The sequence below is a fragment of the Cyprinus carpio genome, chromosome B1 (assembly GCF_018340385.1).
Source record: "Cyprinus carpio isolate SPL01 chromosome B1, ASM1834038v1, whole genome shotgun sequence".
NCBI lineage: Eukaryota > Metazoa > Chordata > Actinopteri > Cypriniformes > Cyprinidae > Cyprinus > Cyprinus carpio.
Genome location: NC_056597.1, coordinates 40,275,828 through 40,296,954, shown reverse-complemented (window position 1 = coordinate 40,296,954; position 21,127 = coordinate 40,275,828). Strand labels below are relative to the sequence as shown.

The 21,127-nt window shown below is 37.4% G+C and overlaps 2 protein-coding genes across 3 annotated transcripts; one reads left to right on the top strand and one right to left on the bottom strand.

Annotated features, from left to right (window-relative positions):
• Positions 1-7,559: 7,559 nt before the first annotated feature.
• LOC109085044 (transmembrane protein 74B-like) lies at positions 7,560-13,774 on the top strand. 2 transcript variants are annotated; one of them, XM_019099684.2, is made up of 2 exons: positions 7,560-7,726; positions 10,504-13,774. In XM_019099684.2, the coding sequence occupies exon 2, from the start codon at positions 10,553-10,555 to the stop codon at positions 11,252-11,254; it is 702 nt and encodes a 233-aa protein (XP_018955229.1). In that variant the 5' UTR covers positions 7,560-7,726; positions 10,504-10,552; the 3' UTR covers positions 11,255-13,774. The 2 variants fall into 2 exon arrangements, with proteins under 2 accessions (XP_018955229.1, XP_018955228.1); XM_019099683.2 differs by lacking the exon at positions 7,560-7,726 and adding an exon at positions 8,610-8,800.
• A 1,969-nt stretch (positions 13,775-15,743) lies between these two features.
• On the bottom strand, positions 15,744-20,795 carry LOC109085046 (proteasome inhibitor PI31 subunit). Its single transcript, XM_042717459.1, has 7 exons — positions 20,421-20,795; positions 20,037-20,189; positions 19,855-19,931; positions 18,976-19,164; positions 16,737-16,790; positions 16,321-16,482; positions 15,744-16,209 (listed from the first exon to the last, which is right to left on the bottom strand). Exons 1-7 carry the CDS (start codon positions 20,547-20,549, stop codon positions 16,158-16,160), a joined length of 816 nt encoding a protein of 271 aa, XP_042573393.1. The 5' UTR covers positions 20,550-20,795; the 3' UTR covers positions 15,744-16,157.
• Positions 20,796-21,127: the final 332 nt, after the last annotated feature.

Sequence of the window (21,127 nt, the reverse complement as noted above, 5' to 3'; positions counted from 1 at the left end):
CATAAATAGTATATGTGTTTGTAACAAGCATTCTTATTGGTTATTACATATGCGTATGTACGTATACGGAAGTGTTCGGTAAACATATCTAAGAACAGAGTGCAAGTTTAGCGTGGTTTCTGACATGGTGTCAGAAGTGGGATTTTAGCTCAGTGGACTCTGACAGACTGTTGCTATATTGCCCTTATAAGTGAAGAGCTGCACAGTCGAGAATATGCTCAAATTTTCGCCACCAGAAAGTTTCCAGTTTGAAAGGCCGAGCGAATGGCTGGAGTGGAAACAGAGATTCATGCGTACAGAACAGCCACCAAATTATCACTGAAGGACATTATCATGTAGCTCGTGGAGTACCAATCCCAATGCTTACAAAGGTAAAACAAGAACTGGACAGAATGGAGTGGCTGGGTGTGATTTAAGAGGTTTCTGAGCCCACTCCATGGTGTGCCCCAATGGTGCCAGTTGCCAAAAGGAATGGAGACATTAGTGTTACATCCCACATAAGTCTAGGGGTACAGGTGGACGCAACAAAAGTAAAATATTTTAAAGAGCGTTAATCTGAGACCTGCCACAGCACCACAAGCAACAAGTTGTCGAGAAAAAGATTTTATTTTACAGCTTGTGGAACAAATACAAAAGGGAAAAAACACAGGAAGCAATAGCTTCAGGAGAGGATAAGGCCAAAATAATAAACAAAAATATAATCTAACTGGGGTAGTTTACCTCTAACTAAACTAACAAAGAAAAGAAAAGAAAACAACAGGATTGTACCCTAACTCCCTTCCTGGCCCCAAAACAGGGTTAAACAAAAATGGCACCCACCTCCCTACAGCTTCCAAAATAGAACTACTAAGCAAAAACGCAAATAGGCAAACCTTAAAGTAGCTGCTAAGAGGGACATTAATAATAGCAGCTGTAAACCGAATAACAAACTAAAAAGTAAAGAAGAATATAAATCTCTTTAACTAAAACAACAAAAGTAAGGGTTGGAGAATATCACAATAAACAAATAAACGAAAATACTACCATACCAAAGTAGAACACTAAACAGCTCAACCACCACCAGTTGTAACTGCAGCAACAGGCTGGGCAGGACAAAGACCAACGCTCTGGAGAAAGCTCTTGGGGAACGTTTTTCTCCCAGTCTGGTAGCTGGAGCTCTGCTTTTATGCTGGCTCTCTCTTAATTGGTAAGCAGTTACAGCTGGGAGCAATCAACTACCTGCCAGGCAGATTGAGTAGGAGGAGTCAAGAAGAAACAAGGAAAGAAAAAAAAAAGAACACATTAAAGAAAGTATAAATCAATAAAGACTTCGTCTCTGGACGTAACACCCCCACCCATAGTTACAAACTATGATTTCTCTTGGTTTGTAAAAGAGAAAAACAAAACTTACCACACATTTTATGAGCGTTTAGTCATCAGTATGAGCCCTTGATAAAGCATCTGCTACTACATTGTCCACTCCTTTTTTATACCTTATCTCAAGAACAAACTCTTGCAGAATAAGAGACCATCTCATTAATCTCTGGTTTGAGTTTGCCATACGAGACAGGAAGACGAGAGGGTTGTGGTCAGTGTATACAATAATAGGGCCCATATTACCGTTACATAAGTAGACCTCAAAATTTTGCAGTGCCAACAACAAGGCAAGAGCTTCCTTTTCAATGGTACTGTAGTTTCTTTGGCACCTGGTGAATTTCTTCTAAAAGTAGCATACTGGATGTTCAATTCCCGCTTTGTGTTCTTGCAGCAACACTGCCCCGGCGCCAACGCCGCTAGCATCCACCTGTAACTTAAAAGGCAAAGCAAAATTCGGGGCAGACAACACAGGAGCATGGCATAACAAATCTTTAGCAGAATCAAATGCAGATTCACACTCAGCATTCCACACAAACTTCTGTTCTGCTTTAAGGAGATCAGTTAGGGGTGTGACAACAGTAGCAAAGTTCTTACAAAAGCCACGGTAGTACCCTGTCATCCCCAGAAAACGGCGTAACTCCCGCTTGTTACATGGCCGTGGGAAATCCATAATAGCCTCTATCTTAGCTTGCACAGGCCTCACTTGGCCCTGGCCAACTAATTTGCCGAGGTAGGTCACTCTTGCCTTAGCAAATTCACACTTAGCTAAGTTTAAGGTAAGATGGGATTCCAGCAATCGTTTAAACACCAACTCAAGAGTTTGTGCATGTTCTTCCCACGTTGCAGAGTAGATAACTATGTCGTCTAAGTACATTTCACAGTTAGGCACACCTGACAGTACCTTCAGCATCAACCGCTGGAATGTTGCTGGTGCATTTCGCATGCCAAAAGCCATAGATGTGTACTGTAAGAAACAATCGGGGGTCACAAACGCTGAGATTTCTGAGGCACGGGGTGTCAAAGGAACTTGCCAGTATCCTTTTAATAAATCTAGCTTTGTAACAAAGCTAGCTGATCCCACTCGGTCAACACAGTCCTCAATTCGAGGAAGAGGAAAGGAATCAGGCTTAGTTACAGAATTCACCTTCCTAAAATCAGTACAAAATCGCCACGATCCATCAGGTTTGGGTACAAGCAAGCACGGTGAACTCCACAGACTTTGACTTGGCACTGCAAAGCCGTGAGTCAACAAATATTCTACATCAGTTTTCATAACCTGACGCTTATTGGGATTTGCACGGTACGGATGCTGTTTAATAGGCCTGCATTCACCAACATCAATATCATGAGTGACCTCGGTAGTTTGTGATGGTACATCATTAAACAGCATATGATACTTTTCAATTAGCTGGACCACACGATCACACTGGGATGCAGGCAGATACGATAGATGTGACTGCAAGTTAGACAAGATGGCAGAGTTAGACAGTGTACCACATGAAGCAATGGCATCTTTACTCCAAAGACCATCTAAATCAGGAGAGTACACAGGAGACAAGTTAACAGCAGTGTTAGCAACAACAGGAAGAGGGTCAACAGGATCATGCTGAGACTTAACACCATCTCTTCTAATGTAAGCCTTAAGCATATTGATGTGGCACACACGAGTCTTATGCTTACGATCGGGAGTAGAAACTGCATAATTTGTGTCATTCAACTTCTTCTCAATCTGATAAGGTCCAGAAAATCTTGCCTGCAGAGGTGAGCCAGGCAGAGGAAGCAGTATTAAGACCTTGTCACCAGGCTGGAAATTACGCTGAAGACTACCCTTGTCATAGCGAAGTTTCATTTTGGACTGGGCTTCAGCAAGATGAACTCTAGCTAACTCCCACGCTTTGTGTAGATGCTCCCGTACAGTACTCACATAGTCTAGCGCAGACTTACGAGGAGATTCCCTAGCTAGAAACTGCTCACTTAGAAGTTTTAATGGGCCGCGAACTGAATGGCCAAAAACCAGCTCAGCAGGGCTAAATCCCAGGGATTCTTGAACGGTTCCTCTCACCGCAAACATCAAAAACGGCAAACCCTCCACCCAGTCTTTACCAGTCTCAGTGCAGTATGTACGCAAAAGAGACTTCAGGGTTTGGTGGAACCGCTCCAGAGCTCCCTGTGTCTCTGGATGATATGCGGTGGACAACTGGTGCTCTACGCCCAACTCTTTCGTTACCTCCTTAAATAATTTAGAGGTGAAATTGGACCCCTGGTCACTTTGGATGACTCTCGGCAAGCCAAAAACTGAACAGAACTGAATGAGCTCACGGGCTACTGTTTTAGCTTGGATAGTTCGCAGAGGAACAGCTTCGGGGTAACGAGTACTAGCACACATAATCGTTAAAAGGTATCGGTGTCCAGTTTTAGCTTTAGGCAATGGGCCTACGCAGTCAATAATGAGCCTCTCAAACGGTTCTCCAAAAACTGGGATGGGCTGTAGTGGAGCAAGTGGAATTGTTTGATTGGGCTTTCCACCTAACTGACAGACATGACATGAGCGTACAAACCTAGACACAGCGGTTTTCATGCCCGGCCAAAAAAAATGTTTGGCAATTAGATGATAGGTCTTTGTGACACCTAAGTGTCCTGAACACACGTGTTCATGGGCCAATTTCAAAATCTGATTACGGTATGCCTCAGGTAACACAATTTGGAACACAGTCAAAAATTCTGCATCTGTGGCACGTGGTCTCCACCAACGCATGAGAATATCATCATCCCAAAAATAACCCACTGTTATCTGAGGGATCAAAGCCTTGTCCACTATACCACCAATACATGTAGCAAGTGACGGATCAGAACGTTGTTCAGTAGCTAACTGGGTTCTATTCACTTTTAAAGGGAGTTTACCCTCACTACTCCTGCCACTTGATTCCGACGAAACAGGACTGATATAGAGCTCACTCTCTACAGTCTGGGGGGAAGACAGAAAAGAATCAGAGAGGTCGATCACATTTTCAAACTTCTGCGATTGAGCACGAGTTATGGCGCATGCCGGAAAAGTAGCAGAACACTGCATTAGGCCGTTTTGAGCAGACCAATCTGGATCTTCAGACACAATTGGAGAAGGAAAGACTTTGCCACCTGCTAAATCATTTCCTAAAATCATGCTTACCCCTTCGACAGGCAGTTGTGCTCGCACGCCAATGTTCACGTAACCAGAAACAAGATCAGACTTTAAATACATGCTATGCAGCGGAAGTGAGATGCAGCCCAATTCAATCCCACGGACCAGTACATTAGAACCAGTGTACGAGTCAGCAGAGAATGGAAGCACGTTGTCTAATATTAAGGACTGCGCTGCTCCTGTATCTCTAAGCATCAGGATTGGCCTATAGTCAGAATCTTCAGAGAGAGCTACCAAGCTCCTCATTACAAATGGACTGAAAGTACTCGGGCCAAATTGTAAACTTACAGCACTCTCAGGAACAGCATTGATGAATGCTACGTTCTTAGATTTAGCAGAGTTTTTCTGTTTCCAGGCTTTGCAGTTTGAAATAAGATGCCCTGGGTCAAGACAGTAAAAACATACCCGCTTATCTTCGATTTTCTTAGAGCCTTGCGAAATTGGTTTAACAGGATTAGCCACTGACAAATTCCTCGGAGGAGAAAGTTTTAACAGAACGCATAGACGGAAAAACAGTTCTGTGTGTAAGCACATACTCGTCTGCCAAAACTGCCGCCTCAGCAAGTTTACTCACTTTTTGTTCATTTATATGAACTACGACGCCCTCAGGAACACAACTCTTGAAATCCTCCAGCAACAAAAGTTCCTGAAGTTCTTCAAAAGCCGCGACCCTGCTTGCAAAGCACCACTTTTCAAACAGTACCCGCTTTACTCTTGCGAACTCAGTAAAAGTTTGATTAGGCAGCTTCGAACACAGCCTAAACTTCTGCCTATATGCTTCAGGGACTAATTCATAGGCACGGAGCACAGCAGATTTAACAGCATCATAATCTAACGAACTCTCAACTGGCAATGCCGCACATGCCTCTTGAGCTTTGCCAGCAATATTGCTCTGCACCAAAAGAGCCCACAAATCCTTTGGCCAGTTCAATTTTGTGGCAATACGCTCAAATGCTACAAAGTATGCATCCACTTCACCTTCACGAAAGGGAGGGACCAACCTCACGTACCTACTCACATCAAAATCTGTTTCGACCGATGCAGAAACACTGGATGAGGGAGGAGGAGTCCTAGGTAATGGAACCGGCCTACTATGAAGAGCCTGAGCTTCGAGATCCAACTTTCGAAGCTTAATATCTCGATCCGCTTCAATTTCCACAGCTTTCAACTTTAACAGCTGAGTCTCATGCTCCTGCTTCTTGAGTTCAAGCTCTAATTCTTTTAAACGAAGCACAAGCAAAGGATCAGAACTCGAATCGCCACCTTTACTATGAAAAGAAATAGACTCTTCCGACGCAGTTTCCCCACCCACTTTAGAATCTGCTGGCAAAATACCTGCTTGAACAAGCTTTCGGTACAACTCATCTTTGATGCATTGTTTCTTTGCCTCCTTGCTGACAGGAATATTAAAAAACTCTGCAATCACAATTAGATCTTTTTTCCTACACCTGTCAAACTCTTCCACCGTCGGAGACAAAGTAAACTTAACCAAATCAAATTCCATTATTCAAATTATAACGTGTACACTTCCTCACCCGCACAAGTTCGAAGCTGCTGAAAAACTTACAACACCTACTAACAAAAATTTAAGTTAAGAGAAATAAACTAATATGTTCCACGAAATAATTGAATGAATGGACGAGCCCCCAATTGTTACGTCCCACATAAGTCTAGGGGTACATGTGGACGCAACAAAAGTAAAATATTTAAAAGAGCGTTAATCTGAGTCCTGCCACAGCACCACAAGCAACAAGTTGTCGAGAAAAAGATTTTATTTTACAGCTCGTGGAACAAATACAAAAAGGAAAAAACACAGGAAGCAATAGCTTCAGGAGAGGATAAGGCCAAAATAATAAACAAAAATATAATCTAACTGGAGTAGTTTACCTCTAACTAAACTAACAAAGAAAAGAAAAGAAAATAACAGGATTGTACCCTAACTCCCTTCCTGGCCCCAAAACAGGAGAAAACAGGGTTAAACAAAAATGGCACCCACCTCCCTACAGCTTCCAAAATAGAACTACTAAGCAAAAACGCAAATAGGCAAACCTTAAAGTAGCTGCTAAGAGGGACATTAATAATAGCAGCTGTAAACCAAGTAACAAACTAAAAAGTACAGAAGAATATAAATCTCTTTAACTAAAACAACAGAAGTAAGGGTTGGAGAATATCACAATAAACAAATAAACGAAAATACTACAATACCAAAGTAGAACACTAAACAGCTCAACCACCACCAGTTGTAACTGCAGCAACAGGCTGGGCAGGACAAAGACCAACGCTCTGGAGAAAGCTCTTGGGCGAACAGTTTTCTCCCAGTCTGGTAGCTGGAACGCTGCTTTTATGCTGGCTCACTCTTAATTGGTAAGCAGTTACAGCTGGGAGCAATCAACTACCTGCCAGGCAGATTGAGTAGGAGGAGTCAAGAAGAAACAACGAAAGAAAAAAAAGAACACATTAAAGAAAGTATAAATTAATAAAGACTTCGTCTCTGGACGTAACATATATAAATAAAGAAACTTAGTATCTGGAAGTAAAAGTGTATATTTTTTTGTATTTAATAGTTTTCGTCGTTTTAAGGAAAATAAAGTTTCCCCATTTAGACTTACACTGCGTACACTGTTTACACAAATGACCGAGAATAAACTACAAATGAGAAATAACTTCAGTAATTAAGAACATTTTCAATATTTCTGATTGTGGTTTGAATAATTAAGAACATTTTCAATATTTCTGATTGTGGTTTGATTTTTTAAAGTACTCTGCACACCCCTAAACATTTTAAATTTATGCTGAATTTCCCTATTTAGACCGTCCGATCACATGTATGAAAATATATGATCGTGGCAGTCACAAATAAGCGAGCTTTAAAGCTCAAAAAGACAGAAATAATCACGTTCAGACCTGCCATTCTTTAAATTCAATCCTGATCTCTCATATAAACCGTCGCCATTGAGTTCTTCAGGTGATTGCGTAGATTTGTGGAACTCTGAGGACCCAACCGACGGCGCGTGTCCCGCAGATGCCTGATTAAAATTCATGTACCGTTAATTTGTGAAAGATGTAAATGATCAAAGATTCATGTTTAGTCATACATTTATTTCTCAATTTGTTTATTGCATATATGCATTGCCTTTCATCAAAGTATTGTATTGGTTTCATGGTACTGGTATTGGATTGTATGCATGACATGTAAGTACTGTGTTGTTTACATTTATGTGTAAACTGTTAGTTCTGTTTAACCGTGGCTACACGACCAAAAATGTCCATGTTACATTTTATATCACCCTGCCCACCACACCCATTTAGCTTACTTAACTGAAACGGTATTTGTCATTAATGTAGTTATGCTTAATGTATTTGCAAGTTTGAAAGAAAGAAAAGTGTGTATCTTTGGTAATAATGCATAGTTTATCTAATCGTGTTTTGCTGCCATATATACCCATATATACTGACATGTATGCCCTTGATCTGGTTTTTAGTGCTTATAAAACATCTGTTTGTTTTTCCCACACCATTCAAACTGATGGGCACTAATTAGAAAAGCTTTAAGAAATGTAATAGGCTACTTTTATACAACTGAAATATTATTATTAATATAACAGGATAACAGATGAAGGATTTTATCTCCCTATGGCACACTCTTAGTAACATCAATGTCAAGGTACAATGGGAAAAAGCAGTGCAAAATATATATATATATATATATATATATATATATATATATATATATATATATATATATATATATATATATAATTTTTTTTTTTTTTTTTGAAAGATGGATGAACAAACAGCAGTCTTTTAGTCTGAACCAATTTATAAATAATACACAGCTCATGTTTAAACTCCAGCACTAGATTTCAGTAGATTCTAATAATTCACGTGATTGTATAATTTTATTAATAAATTAACAAACAGAATAAAAACACCAACAGTCTTCCAGAAGCCCTGACAGCATGTAAAATCAATTCCATTTTTTTTATTTTTTAATATTTAATTAAATACAACGCATACCACCATATAAACAGCACTGAAGGTGATCTAGTGCATACTAAATGTGCACCTTCATAACTAACGTTAAGTGTGCATTGACAGCAGTGGGCTGCGGTATTGATGATGAATAATCTGACGTGTTGTTGCATGCGCGTTTAATTCTTTAAAATGACAGCGTTTCTATCGCGCATGGCTAAATCTCTCCTCGAGATCTCCGTGGAAAAGGTCTTCCTTCCCACTATGATATCTGTGGAGCGATCGCACCTGAAGGTAAACTCGCCTTCTCTCATCAATAACATTAACCGAGCGAAAAACATGCTAGCAGGCGCGCGCTACATTTGTATTTTAATTACGCTGGTTGTTAAATATTCAAAGAAAAACATAAACGCTTGAGGTGCTACAAGGTCATATCTGAAACTGTAAACGCACATAACGCGCAAATGTAAGCTGGCATGGATAAATACTGTAGTCGGTACGTCGCCTAGTTATTTTCGCTCTTATGAAAAGCGTTTTTACGCGTTGGGTGAAGTCAGGTAACGTTAAAACGGGCCACTCTCTGGTAAATCATATCGGAGGTGCATAAAGATGTCTCTGCACATCGTCCAGATGGTTGATCGTGTGTTATGGACTCATCTATCAATAATCGTTACAAATATGGCACGAAAACAACCGCTTAATCCCAAAAGCTATTGAAATGTCAGATGTCCTCATCCGTCAAAACTGCAGATGCACGTGTTCAGCTAAAACGAGCAATCTGTACTATCGTGATTTTGAACAAAGAAACAAATGCTGTTGTAACTTATCGGAATTTATCATTTCATTTATGTTATGGCATTACAAGAAATGTTAAAATGTGCGTGGATGGAGGCTTGGGATAGATTACATTTGGGCTCATGATCTTTAAATTGTAATTTTGAACGTATAAAAGTTGAAATTGACGTGTAAGAAAAGAAAATAAATTCACTCTTATTTTCTTTTTGACGTAGTCTATTATTTGGAGGAGGTGGACGTGGAAACCATTTAAATATAAACTCGAATAAATTTCACATTTTTAGGTCTTATATACTTAAATTGTTTATGATACATTACTTTTGGATCTCCAGTAGTTTATATATATATGAGCATATTGTTGATCAATTTACCCTCCGTAACTTAATAACTTAACATGTTAAGTATTATTTATAATTTTTTTTTATAATAGTTTGCAGTAATTGGATGTTTGGATGTTAAATAAATTCAGTGATATTATTTAATACATTAATGAATCTACTAGATCGATACCATTAGAAAGTTAAGCCAGCCTTTAATGTAAACACACATAAAATCCTGTAAGATCATTAAAATTTCCAAGCCAAGCACTTTCAGTACACTTACTGCAGGGACAATCCCCTGGAGCTTCTTGGGCGTATATCCCTCACTCAAGGGCACAGTGTAGATGGTGACCGCTCTTGCATTGGCCTCTGCAGAATCTAACCTGTAAAGCTCAAGTTTTATTATACCACAGTGCCACACCTTCCAACTTTGACATGTTTCCAAAGAGAAAAAGAGGCTCCAAATTGAATGTCAAAATATAAGCAATGTGAATGCCTACTTCCGTTGTTACTACACAGGCTTTTGGTTTGGATGTAAAAATACCAATTTGATGACTTCTGTCTTGGTCTGAAGATAACTTGATTGAGTTTTGGACACAGTTTGTATGGCGATTAGTACTGAAACCACATATAGCAATTTTACAGTAGAACAGTTCTTTTGTTTACAGGCTGTCATGTTTTATTTCTTAATATATATGTTAACACTCTGTGATAGACTGACTTTCTAGGGAAAAAAAATTCATGCACACCTGAGAAAACAAAAGTGATGTTTATTGGATCTGAACTGATCTGAGTTAATTGGTGTTATAAACATTTCAAAGGCATCTATTGTACTGTATGCTTTCATGGTGCAAAACATTATTTTACATTATTTTTTGAAAGGTGAAACAAGAGGCTTTTGATTCAACATGAGAGAAAGCGGTCAGTGTCGATGGAGACTCTGAATGCTGTGGAGCTCCGTGAACTGGGGGATAGGAGCAGGCGAGAACCTCCTCAGGCTTCAGGACCACGGCCCGCGGCTGGCATCGAAAACGCGTCGTTCGAGGATGAGGATCCGGGAACGAGAATCCACGTTACCTCCAGAACATCTGGACCTGGGTTCATGTCCATCGACTCTCAGTCGAATCCGCTGCCTATTCAGAGAGAAGTGTTGTCACCGCGCTCCGAATACGAACCTGAGCTCGAGTATAGCAGACACTCGGTGGACTACGGCTTCCTTTTTGCACTTATTTTCCTCGTAAGTGGAATCATATTAGTGGTAATTGCCTACACGATCCCAAGAGAGGCTAAAGTAAACCCAGACCAAGTGACAGCGCGGCAGATGGAGAAACTGGAGATGTACTACGCACAACTCGGTTCTCACCTCGACAAATGTATTATCGCGGGACTTGGTTTGCTCACTCTTGGAGGAATGCTCTTATCCGTTTTATTAATGGTGTCTATATGCAAAGGGGAACTGTATCGCCGGACGACTTTCACTAGAAGACCCATGAAATCGTACGGATCCATTAATATGAGGATGAGGCAGTTAGCTGAGGGAGATGGGAGGGAGACGCTTGTGGAATGTGAACCGAGCACCACCGCCGACGCTGCGAACGGTAACCAGGTTCCTTCTGGAACACTAAACACGTAGCACAACCGAATCACATTGAAGAACTTGTAGATTTGCAGTCCAAAACAGAATTAGTGCTCGCAAGGCAGCTTAAATAAAGGTTTTAGTTAAGTTTAAGTTTTTGGCTTTGATAATCTGTAAATGAAACACCTCATCAGAGCCGCGGTTGCCATAACTTTTTTTTTATTTTATATTTTTTATTTTATTTTATTTTTTTGTCTGCTATGTTGCCAGTTCTCAAAAAGCAACTTGGTTTGAAAAAAAAACAAGCTGCAGATAAGCAACTTGCTTAAAAAAAACAAAAATCAAATACAATAATAATCATTGAATCTATAATTAATTGATCAACAGAGAAAACAAAAAGTAGATTACATAAAGACCAGATTAATCACTTCAGTTGACAAATGTATTTTAATTGCATCTTTTTATATTTATACCTGGGAAAGGAAGAAAAAAACTAATTGCTAATATTGCAATACTGCCATCTGTTGGTTAGATTTTCAGTGGTAAACACTAAAAATTAAAGTCAGTGGTAGATTCTTTCACTTTCATCTTTATCTTAAATTTCTTAAAAAGTATAATGTTTATATTTATAAAAAAACAGACAGTCAATGCTGAAATCATCGAAAAAAAGTTTGAACTCAAAAGAAAGAAACCTGTCAAGGACATTTCATCTTTATTCTCATTTTACAACAAAAAAAAATGAGTCATACAATACTTTGAAAAATTATGATATATACTGTACATTTCATCATCATAGTAGCAATGGTTGTACTGTCTTTGGTTTTAAAATGTAAGTTTTATGTCACAATGCAAATCTTGTTAGTCCTATAAAACAAGTTTCATTTTCTTTTGTGCCAAAATATGCATTCTTATTTTCTCCTTTCAATTCTGGGGTAAAATGTGACATGTTTTCATATACAGTAACCTGTCCATGCTGCCTTGCAAGCACTGTCATCATATTAACCAAGTTGAAGGCAAACACGCAAAAACACAAAATGTGACGGTGCAAAAAGAAAAGCTAAAAACTCAAAAGACTGTTGAATGAAAGCACAATGGTGAAGGGTCATAATAACTCAACATGCTGCAGAACAAACCGCCATCAGCTACTCTACAAAACTTGAAATAAATGTCTGTATAACCTATAACATCACTAAAGACATTATGAGTGGAATAGCCTATATACAAGCTATTATTATCCAAGGATGCAATATGCCTTAAGACATTACAGATGTTCACCGTGAACACATTTAAGCTTGTTTGTATTTGTATACTGTTCGTGTTTTGAATATGTGTCACACACTTACTCGTTGTCATCAACCCACGTTCTTGGAGTAGAAGACAGTGTACCGCAACCAAGGGAATAGACATATGAATGCTTAACGTTTTAAACAAGATATCTATTTTACAATATCTATCAATATGGTAAATTAGTAGATTTGTTCTAACAATTAACAAAAATGTGAAGTTTTACTGTAATGGTGCAATATGCATTAGATACCAGTAGAGAAATATTATATATATTTCCATTTCATAGGTTGTTGTCTTCATAATGACGCAACAGATACATGCTACTGTATGCTTTAAGAATATCCTCCCCTCCCAAAACAAATCTAAAGTTGCTGGGGAAAGCATAATTCACATTGCATTAATAGAGTTTTTCAAAAGTGCACTTGCTCAAGTTCTTCAAGTGAGCCTTTGGAATCACTAGGTTAAAGGATCACTAAAGGATATTATGGTTTTTTTTTTACATGTATAAATGTTATTAGCTTGAATCTTAAAAAAGAAAACACAAAGTAAGAGTTTTTTTCTCTGATACATTAAACCCAATGGGTAATGAGAGCACATTATATCAGAGAGAGAGAATATTGTCACATACCAATAATATATGTCACATATTAAATATTCTTTTCACAATAAATGTACCATGGCAGTGAAAGTCTAAAGATTGTTTGAACTATACTCTATACTGTCCTTTGAATATTTAATGGTGTATAAAGTGTGATGCGTTCACATGCTGCTTGATGCATCACTAACCTAAGTGCTGTTTAAAGTGAAATGGACTAGTTGTAATGTTTCTTTGATACATCATTAAATTATAGTAAACATATCTGACATGTATTAACTGTAAGATGTTGGTTATGGTGTGAGGTAAAGGTACAAGGAAAAGGGAAAGTGGTAAATTGCTTTCACATCTTCAATTGTGTAAAATATTGTCTTGTAAGCACAGAGGATCTAGTATTGAGGACACTAAGCATTTATCTTACACCAAATCTGTGCTGTTGGTCACATTGCTCATGAACAAGCTGAATGAATGTCAGTGTCATTTAAAGACATTAGGAAATGTTGTAATGCTTTTTCAAAAGGACAGCCTCAACCGAGCAAGTCACTGTATTGAGAAAGTTTGGACTCTGTGGATACTTTTGTTCAGCAAAATTGATCGAAAGTGACAGTAAAGATATTTATAATGTTACAAAATATTTCCACAAAAATATTAAGCAGCACAAATGTTTTAAACATTGATGATTATAATAGGAAATATTTCTTCAGCAGCAAATCAGCATATTAGAATGTTTTCTGAAGGATCATGTGACACTGAAGACTGGAGTAATGATGCTGAAAATTCAACTTTGATCATAGGAATAAACTACAGTTTAAAACATGGTCAAATAGAAAAAAGTTATTTTAAATTCTAATAATATTTCACAATATTACCGCTTTTACAGTAATTTTGATCAAATAAATGCAACCAACCATTTCAATCATATAGTGTACTGCAACATGTAGTAGGTCACCCGGGTATTCCATGCATACAGAAAATGTGCAGATATTGCAGAAATACCAGGTGTAGTATGACAGTATACTAGACAAATGAGCACAATGATGGCGCTTGTAGTCATTTGGGCCGATTAAAAGCAGCTGCTCATCTTTGTTACTAAATTATCATCATTGTACAATCTGTGAAGGTTAATCATGAAGTCAGCCTATAAAGAGCTCCTAGAAAACACACGCAGTTCTCTTAACACTGCAGAGGCTCAATGATGTGCATAATACTTGTGTGGGCCAAACAGACTGTTATGTATTCAAATTAAATGCAGTACCACAGTACTTTTGGGCCAATCACTCTGTTTTCAATGTAGAGAGCAGTGGTGTTTGAATTGCATGTGTACAATGTGAGCTGTGCATTTTAAGTCTGTAACCACTTCATGTATATTCAAGGCAAATGTGTCACCTTTTTCAATACAGTTTTCAAACTGCGTGAAATAAATTGTTTTGTTGCTATACCCGTTCGATTCATTCATGTGCATGGAACGGCGAAGAACATAAGAAAAAATAGCATGGGATAGTATTTGCATACTTAAGTATCATTTCTTAAGTGTCACTTATTTAAAAAAAATTTCATCTCAACTTTGATCATTCTGTGTATTGGTTAAAAATGATTTTTCAAAGTTGTAAATTAAACATTATTGGAGTACATTTTACAAAAAAATACAACTTCAGGCTTTCTTCTTCAAAATTTTACATTTAATTCAACGTGTTACTTAGCGTTTCTCTATCTGTGAAATTTACTGCAACTGAGTGAAATTGGTGTATTTGGGCACTTTGTGGTACACATTAAATGTGAAGCACAAAAGTATTTTCTTTATCGTTCTGTATCTTCTAAAACCCCTGAACAAATTGTCACATAATTCTCAGTATTTTTAGTGCAGTCATGCTTAGAGCACACTCGAGAGTGTCTTTATCTCAGGCAGTAGAGGACAGTCACACTGACAATTTGGCCATCATGACTCACTGTGACCATTACAGGCATTGATTTCCACTACATCTGCTGCTGGTGTCCCTCTCACTGAAGCCAACATCTGCAGAAGCTTTGCTTTTATCTACTGATACTTTAAAAAGACTGGAGAGACAGTTCAGTGCAATTACTCGTAGGTGAAAAGCCCTTCCACAAATCTAACCACTTGTAACATTTTAGATGACACGTTTAAACTATATTTTTACTCTTCTGAAGAAAATGTGATGGGTGCTTACCATGCAAAAGTGCACCAAGGTGTGTTGCTAGGGTGGTCAAGCAGTTATTATTTTTAACTAAAACCATTAAAAAAAATTTAAAAAAAAAAAAAACATAAAAAAAAAAAACTTTTTGTATTTTAAATAAAATAAATGTTAACAAAAAAACTAACTAAATAAATAAATTATATATATATATAGTTGCCAGACAACATTTATCATTTTAGTTTAGTTTAACTTGAAGTACTGAAATAAACTCATAGGAATAAATCAAAATTAATTTAATAAATAAATTTAATTTATATAATAAACTAAAAGTAATAAATCAAAATTAATAATAAAAAGTATTAATTTATTTAAAAACTAATAATAAAAATATCTAATGACTTAAATTATTAAAAACAATGACTTCAAGTGAAAACTATAAAAATTTTAATTATATAAAAATATGAAGAAAAAACAACAATAGTATATGGCTGGGGTGCCTCATTCAATGAAATTGGTTGTTTTCAAATGTTTTATTATCTGTCAGGTAGAAAATTAATAGCAAAGCTGAATGACTCCAATATGACTGTTTTAGCAGGTATAAGCTATTTTTAACAATATCTTTAATATAACAAAAATATCAATCACATTGGAGAAATGGGACAGAATAAAAGCAGTTTAACTGACCAATACAGAATGAGTCAGTAGCAAAAAAAAAAAAAAAAAAAAAGAGCAAACAGGAAGAAAATCTGAAAAAAAAAACATTTTTTTTTTTGGCAATTTCAAAATGAAAACCAACTGTTATATTTTTAATAATAATTATTTAACAGCATTATTAAAAGTAATTATGTTTGACCACAACATAGTTTATTCAAACACAAAGTGCATATCACTGCAGAACAGCGAGAACTATGGGATGTTAGTGCGTCTACATGAACATGTCATCATATCCTGGTGGAGGCATGTGATCGGGGTCTGGCCTGAAAGGTAGAGCAAAACAGATTTATCAGAGGTGAGGATATGATGTCAAATGAGGTAATGGCAGTTTTACATCTGAACTCAAACTGTAAAGATCCCTTTAAAGCTCTTACCCAGGCCTGTGTCGCCCAACTGGCCCGAAGGGGTCAAAGCGGGCACCAGGGGGCACGGCGCCGGGAGGAAGGACTCCAGGAATACCAGAGGAGGGGTCAAATCCTGAGCGAGGAAACCCGGCACGTAATGGATCGACAATCATCCCTCCTGATCCTCTTCCCCTGGAGAAAGAACCAAGAACAAGACCAATTAATAATTCAGTGAGCACGGTCGTTCCTTGAAGGTGCACTTATTCATTTGAGTTCTTAAATATTCTTTGATATCTGTTAAAGAGGGCAAACCAAGCATTTTTTTCCCCCCAGCTGTTTTATTCTACATAAGGGTGGTCCCAAAAATACTTTCTGTATCTACAGGTCAACACACATGATGCATTTAAAGATGACTGCTTTGTCAAATAATTGGTGGGATTTCTCACCCGAAAGGGTCCAGATCGGCACCGCCTGCGGCAAATGGAGCCAACGGGTCAGGCCTAAAAAAAAACAACACACAAAGACATACATTTCAGAAACGTTATGTTACACTGTATTAAAAATAAGCCATACATTTTTTATTTCTGCATTTAACATTTTCAAAATGTAATTTTTAATTTTTCTTGAAATTAGTTTTAGCAGTCCTGTGTTCAGTATTTTCTGATTAGTTTTTCTGCTGGCTGGTTAATTGAATGCTGTGACAGTTCTTGTTATATACATACATACATACAGACGGACGGACGGACGGACGGATGATTATTTGGCTTAATCTTTGAATCTCCATATTGAGTACGTGTCCTGGTGTGACTCAGCTCAGTGTTGAAAGTCTACAGGCTCTTTGGCTTGAACTCCAGACAGTGGTTGGCAGCAAAACATGTTTGACTGAATTACATCACGCCCACAGCACCAGCGCGTCGATAAATCGCTGATATCATGAAGAATCTGATAGGGTTCACCATGAACCCAGGAAGGGGAAGTGGAAGACAAACACCTAAATCCATCTCTGGGTTTCTGCCATCTTTCTTGTTATTCTATTTTTTTATTTATTTTTTTTTATTGAAAGAGACATGCAGAACAAACAGGAAATGAAGGTGAGAGAATCAGAACGCAGGCTGGATATCTCATGACTCCTTTCTAGTAAATATATAAATGTTTGAGTGGGTTTCAACCAACCGGACTTTCCTAAATCCCCCAAACTGGCTGTTTTTGTTGGAAGTGATGCTGACCACATGGGGCATCTCTCACCCAGTCTCTCAGTCCCACAGTCTGCAGCGCCAGACACACAACACCCTCAGTGCTTCAGATAATAGACACAGCGCGGCAGTGAGAGCTCTCATGCTGCTAAATATTAAATAAGAAAGAGGACATGAGCTGACACCTACATAGCACAAACACACACACACACACACAAACACACACACACACACACACACACACACACACACACACACACACACACACATACAAATCAAACCCTCAAAATCCCAAAGCAGCCCGTAACGTCCTTCACACACAAACAGCTTCATTTACAGATGAACCTTAACTTGACAAACATGGAGGCAAAGCAGCACAAACACTTATTTTAATCTAGTTTCTGTTCACAGTGTGTTAAGAATATGGTTACACTTGTAATGATGCATAATCAGTCTCTGGGGTTTTCTCATGCTAGTTTGCTGTTCTCAGATCAGTTTAGTTTAATTAAAGCATTAGTTTTAATAACTGCACATTGCATATAACATCTAACAATTAAACAAATATTAAGTTAATAATGTTTATTTTAAATATCTAACAAATAAGTAAATAGAAACATAAATAAAGATCACTTTCTTTAAATGTGTTTTTCTTTCATTAAATAACAAAAACTTAATTTTCTCTATAGGGAAACTGAAATTTAAATGATAACTTATAAACCATTAAAGACAGACCTACTGTGAGCTCTGAGGTTGTTGACTGGCATATACTTTTCTTTGCATTATTTCAACTTATTTTTTATTTTTTTTTAATGATAAGAGCAGCATTTGTGTTGAAAAACTACATTATCTATGATGTGTGTTCAGAAAATTCCACCAATCAGAGTCACTGCCAGTAAATCACACCAAAAGTCCATAGCTTATAACGCTATATTACCAAAACTCTTTTAAAATCCCTATGGAAAAAAATAAGTGGAAAAAATACTTGGAACCAGCGCCACTGAAAAACTGGATGGGCAATAATGCAGAGAAGTTTCAATATGAAGATAATTATCCAATCCTATGAAATCAAAAGACTATTTCATCATACTAACAGTACATTTTTTTGTTTTTTTACTTCAGCATTTCTTAAATCGTGGACATACAGACCATGAAAGTATAAACACTGGGGACTGACTATCCTAAATAAGGTCCTTATCTCATTTTTAGCTGTTTTTAAACAGTACCGACCACAAAAGTGAAATGACAAATTATTCAGTGTGCATATTTTCACCTGCCATCAAACAGATGTTTGCGAACAGAAGTTAAAATTTTTAGCGGGCGGTAACCATAGCAACAGCTGGCTGCTCAAGTGCTGTTAGGGCAACTGCGCTATACAAAAAATCTCCACAGACTGGATCTTAAAATTACCCAGAAAATCCCTTAAAAAGTTTAACACCCTGAAATCAATCTATTAATTTGCATGAGATAAAGGAATGAGATGATGAAAGCTCACCAGTTGGGTGGTTGTCTGCTTGGGGGCCCTCTGGATGGGATCAGGAGAGGATCACTGTGAGGGTCCCTTAAGTTTGAGACTCTTTGGCTTTTTGGCTTCTTCTCTGTCTTTCCTTGACCCTCTTCTTTTTTAGGGGGCAGCAGTGAAGACTTTAGCTTCGTGATCAGCTCGTCTGTGTTCTTAAACACACTGAAAGAGCAAAATGGATATGTTAGAGCATGTACACATTTCTGATTGATTCATGATCTATCCATGTTTAGAAGGTTTTATTATGTCTTATGATTTATGATGGCTAGAGAACATGTATGATATTGAAACCATCCCAAATACGTAGGCATTGAGCATTTTTTAGAGAGAGGGAGAGAGAGAGAGAGAGAGCTTGAATATGTCCAGAACACTATGGAAAAAGTAATGATTTTTGTAAAAATTTCATGATGCAAGTGATTTCAAACACTGAAGATGAACATAAAGTTTGAAAAATACTGCATTTATCTGAAACAGAAATTTGCAACATTACAAATGCTTTTTGATCAATTTAAGCCATGTCTGGCAAATGAAAACTATCAACATCTTTCAAAAATGTAAACACTTCCAAACCTTTATACAATTTGTATTTACATGAATATAAATAATGTTGCATCATCGTGCATATAATTTTTCTAATTCTTCTCCCCTAACCCACGACTGGGTTGTTAAAAATGAAACCTAAAATAAAGAAATCTAAATTTGCATATAACATATAAACACCCATTAACGTGAAAACGGGTCAAAAACAGGCCAGAAAATGGTGTGTAAAATGGTGTAAAAGCATTTCAGACATTTTGCACTGATGATGGAGAGCGCAAAAACCATGAAACTGCACCAAATAAGTTCACAAACCTTTCAAAAGTATTGGGTTTATCAACATACTCACTGACGTTCACTGTGAGATCGGTTACTTTTTCTGTTGTGGAGTCCTGCAAAAGATGTGGAAAAAAAGTGTAAAAAATATTCAGTCTGACATGAATCTGTCCTCCGTGATGGTAGTAATGACCGAACTGCATGTAATTCAACTGTATTACCATTAGATTGAAGATCAGGGTTGAGTCCACTGTGAAGGCTTTGAGAAGCAGGTTTGACTTGTCATCATTTGATCTGTATCTGAGTGCGTACAGCTCCTTGCTTTCACTCCAGGCGGGTGGAAGCAGTTCTGACGACTTCTCTCCATCTTTAGGCTGTGTGGAAAATCGATCATTTCTAATCAGGCAAATGTTTGTGATACCTTGCACTAAAACAAACTAATAAACCATTTGCTGCAGATGTATGTTGGCTTGATATTTTATGTAATGCAGTGACAACCAGACATTTTAAGTGTCTTTTTGTATGACATTTTAGTAAACACACATGCCTGCTAGTTTTTGCAACAGATTATCACGAATAAACAGTTAAAGTCAGCATTGCTTTACCTCATCTCCAATGCCCAGACATTTATAGCCACTTTTCACTATTTCCCAGTGTACAAAACAAATCAGAGCATCTTGGGAACATGTTATTGAGTTTGCTACGCAGTTGAAGAGCAGCTCCAGTCCTGCCATCTTTAAACACAGTGATATTCAGCAGAAATGAAACCAAAACAAACCGCTGTCTGTGTGAAAATAAACAGCGACTTCACTCTGAATGCATGGCGTATGGACGCCGCAGCTGTAACACTAAATATTTAATTTGAATTTTAATATTACGTGCGTTTTGCAGGGTCTATAGGTTTTTTAAACTTGAATTTCACAAATGTTTATTTCTAATTTTGTTTGTCATGCTGTAGAGGTCCGACCAGAAATATTCCCGACTGGAAACAATTGACTGAATCTTCGTTCCGCTGGCATTAAAGCGAAGGGACACTTTTGGAATCTGATTTATAACACTCTTTAACACTAATCAAACAGAAACTGATATACCATAGCACCCGTTATATCAGTCACATACCTTTTAACCCGAATAATTTAGAGTTTATTCGAATTATTACGGTCGTTTGTTTGTTTGCCTGGAAATGTTGGGCGTTTTGTCTGTGGAGTTTAGTGTATTAATTTATACACTACCTTATACAACGTGATAATATATATATATATATTATATATATATATATATATATATATATATATATATATATATATATATA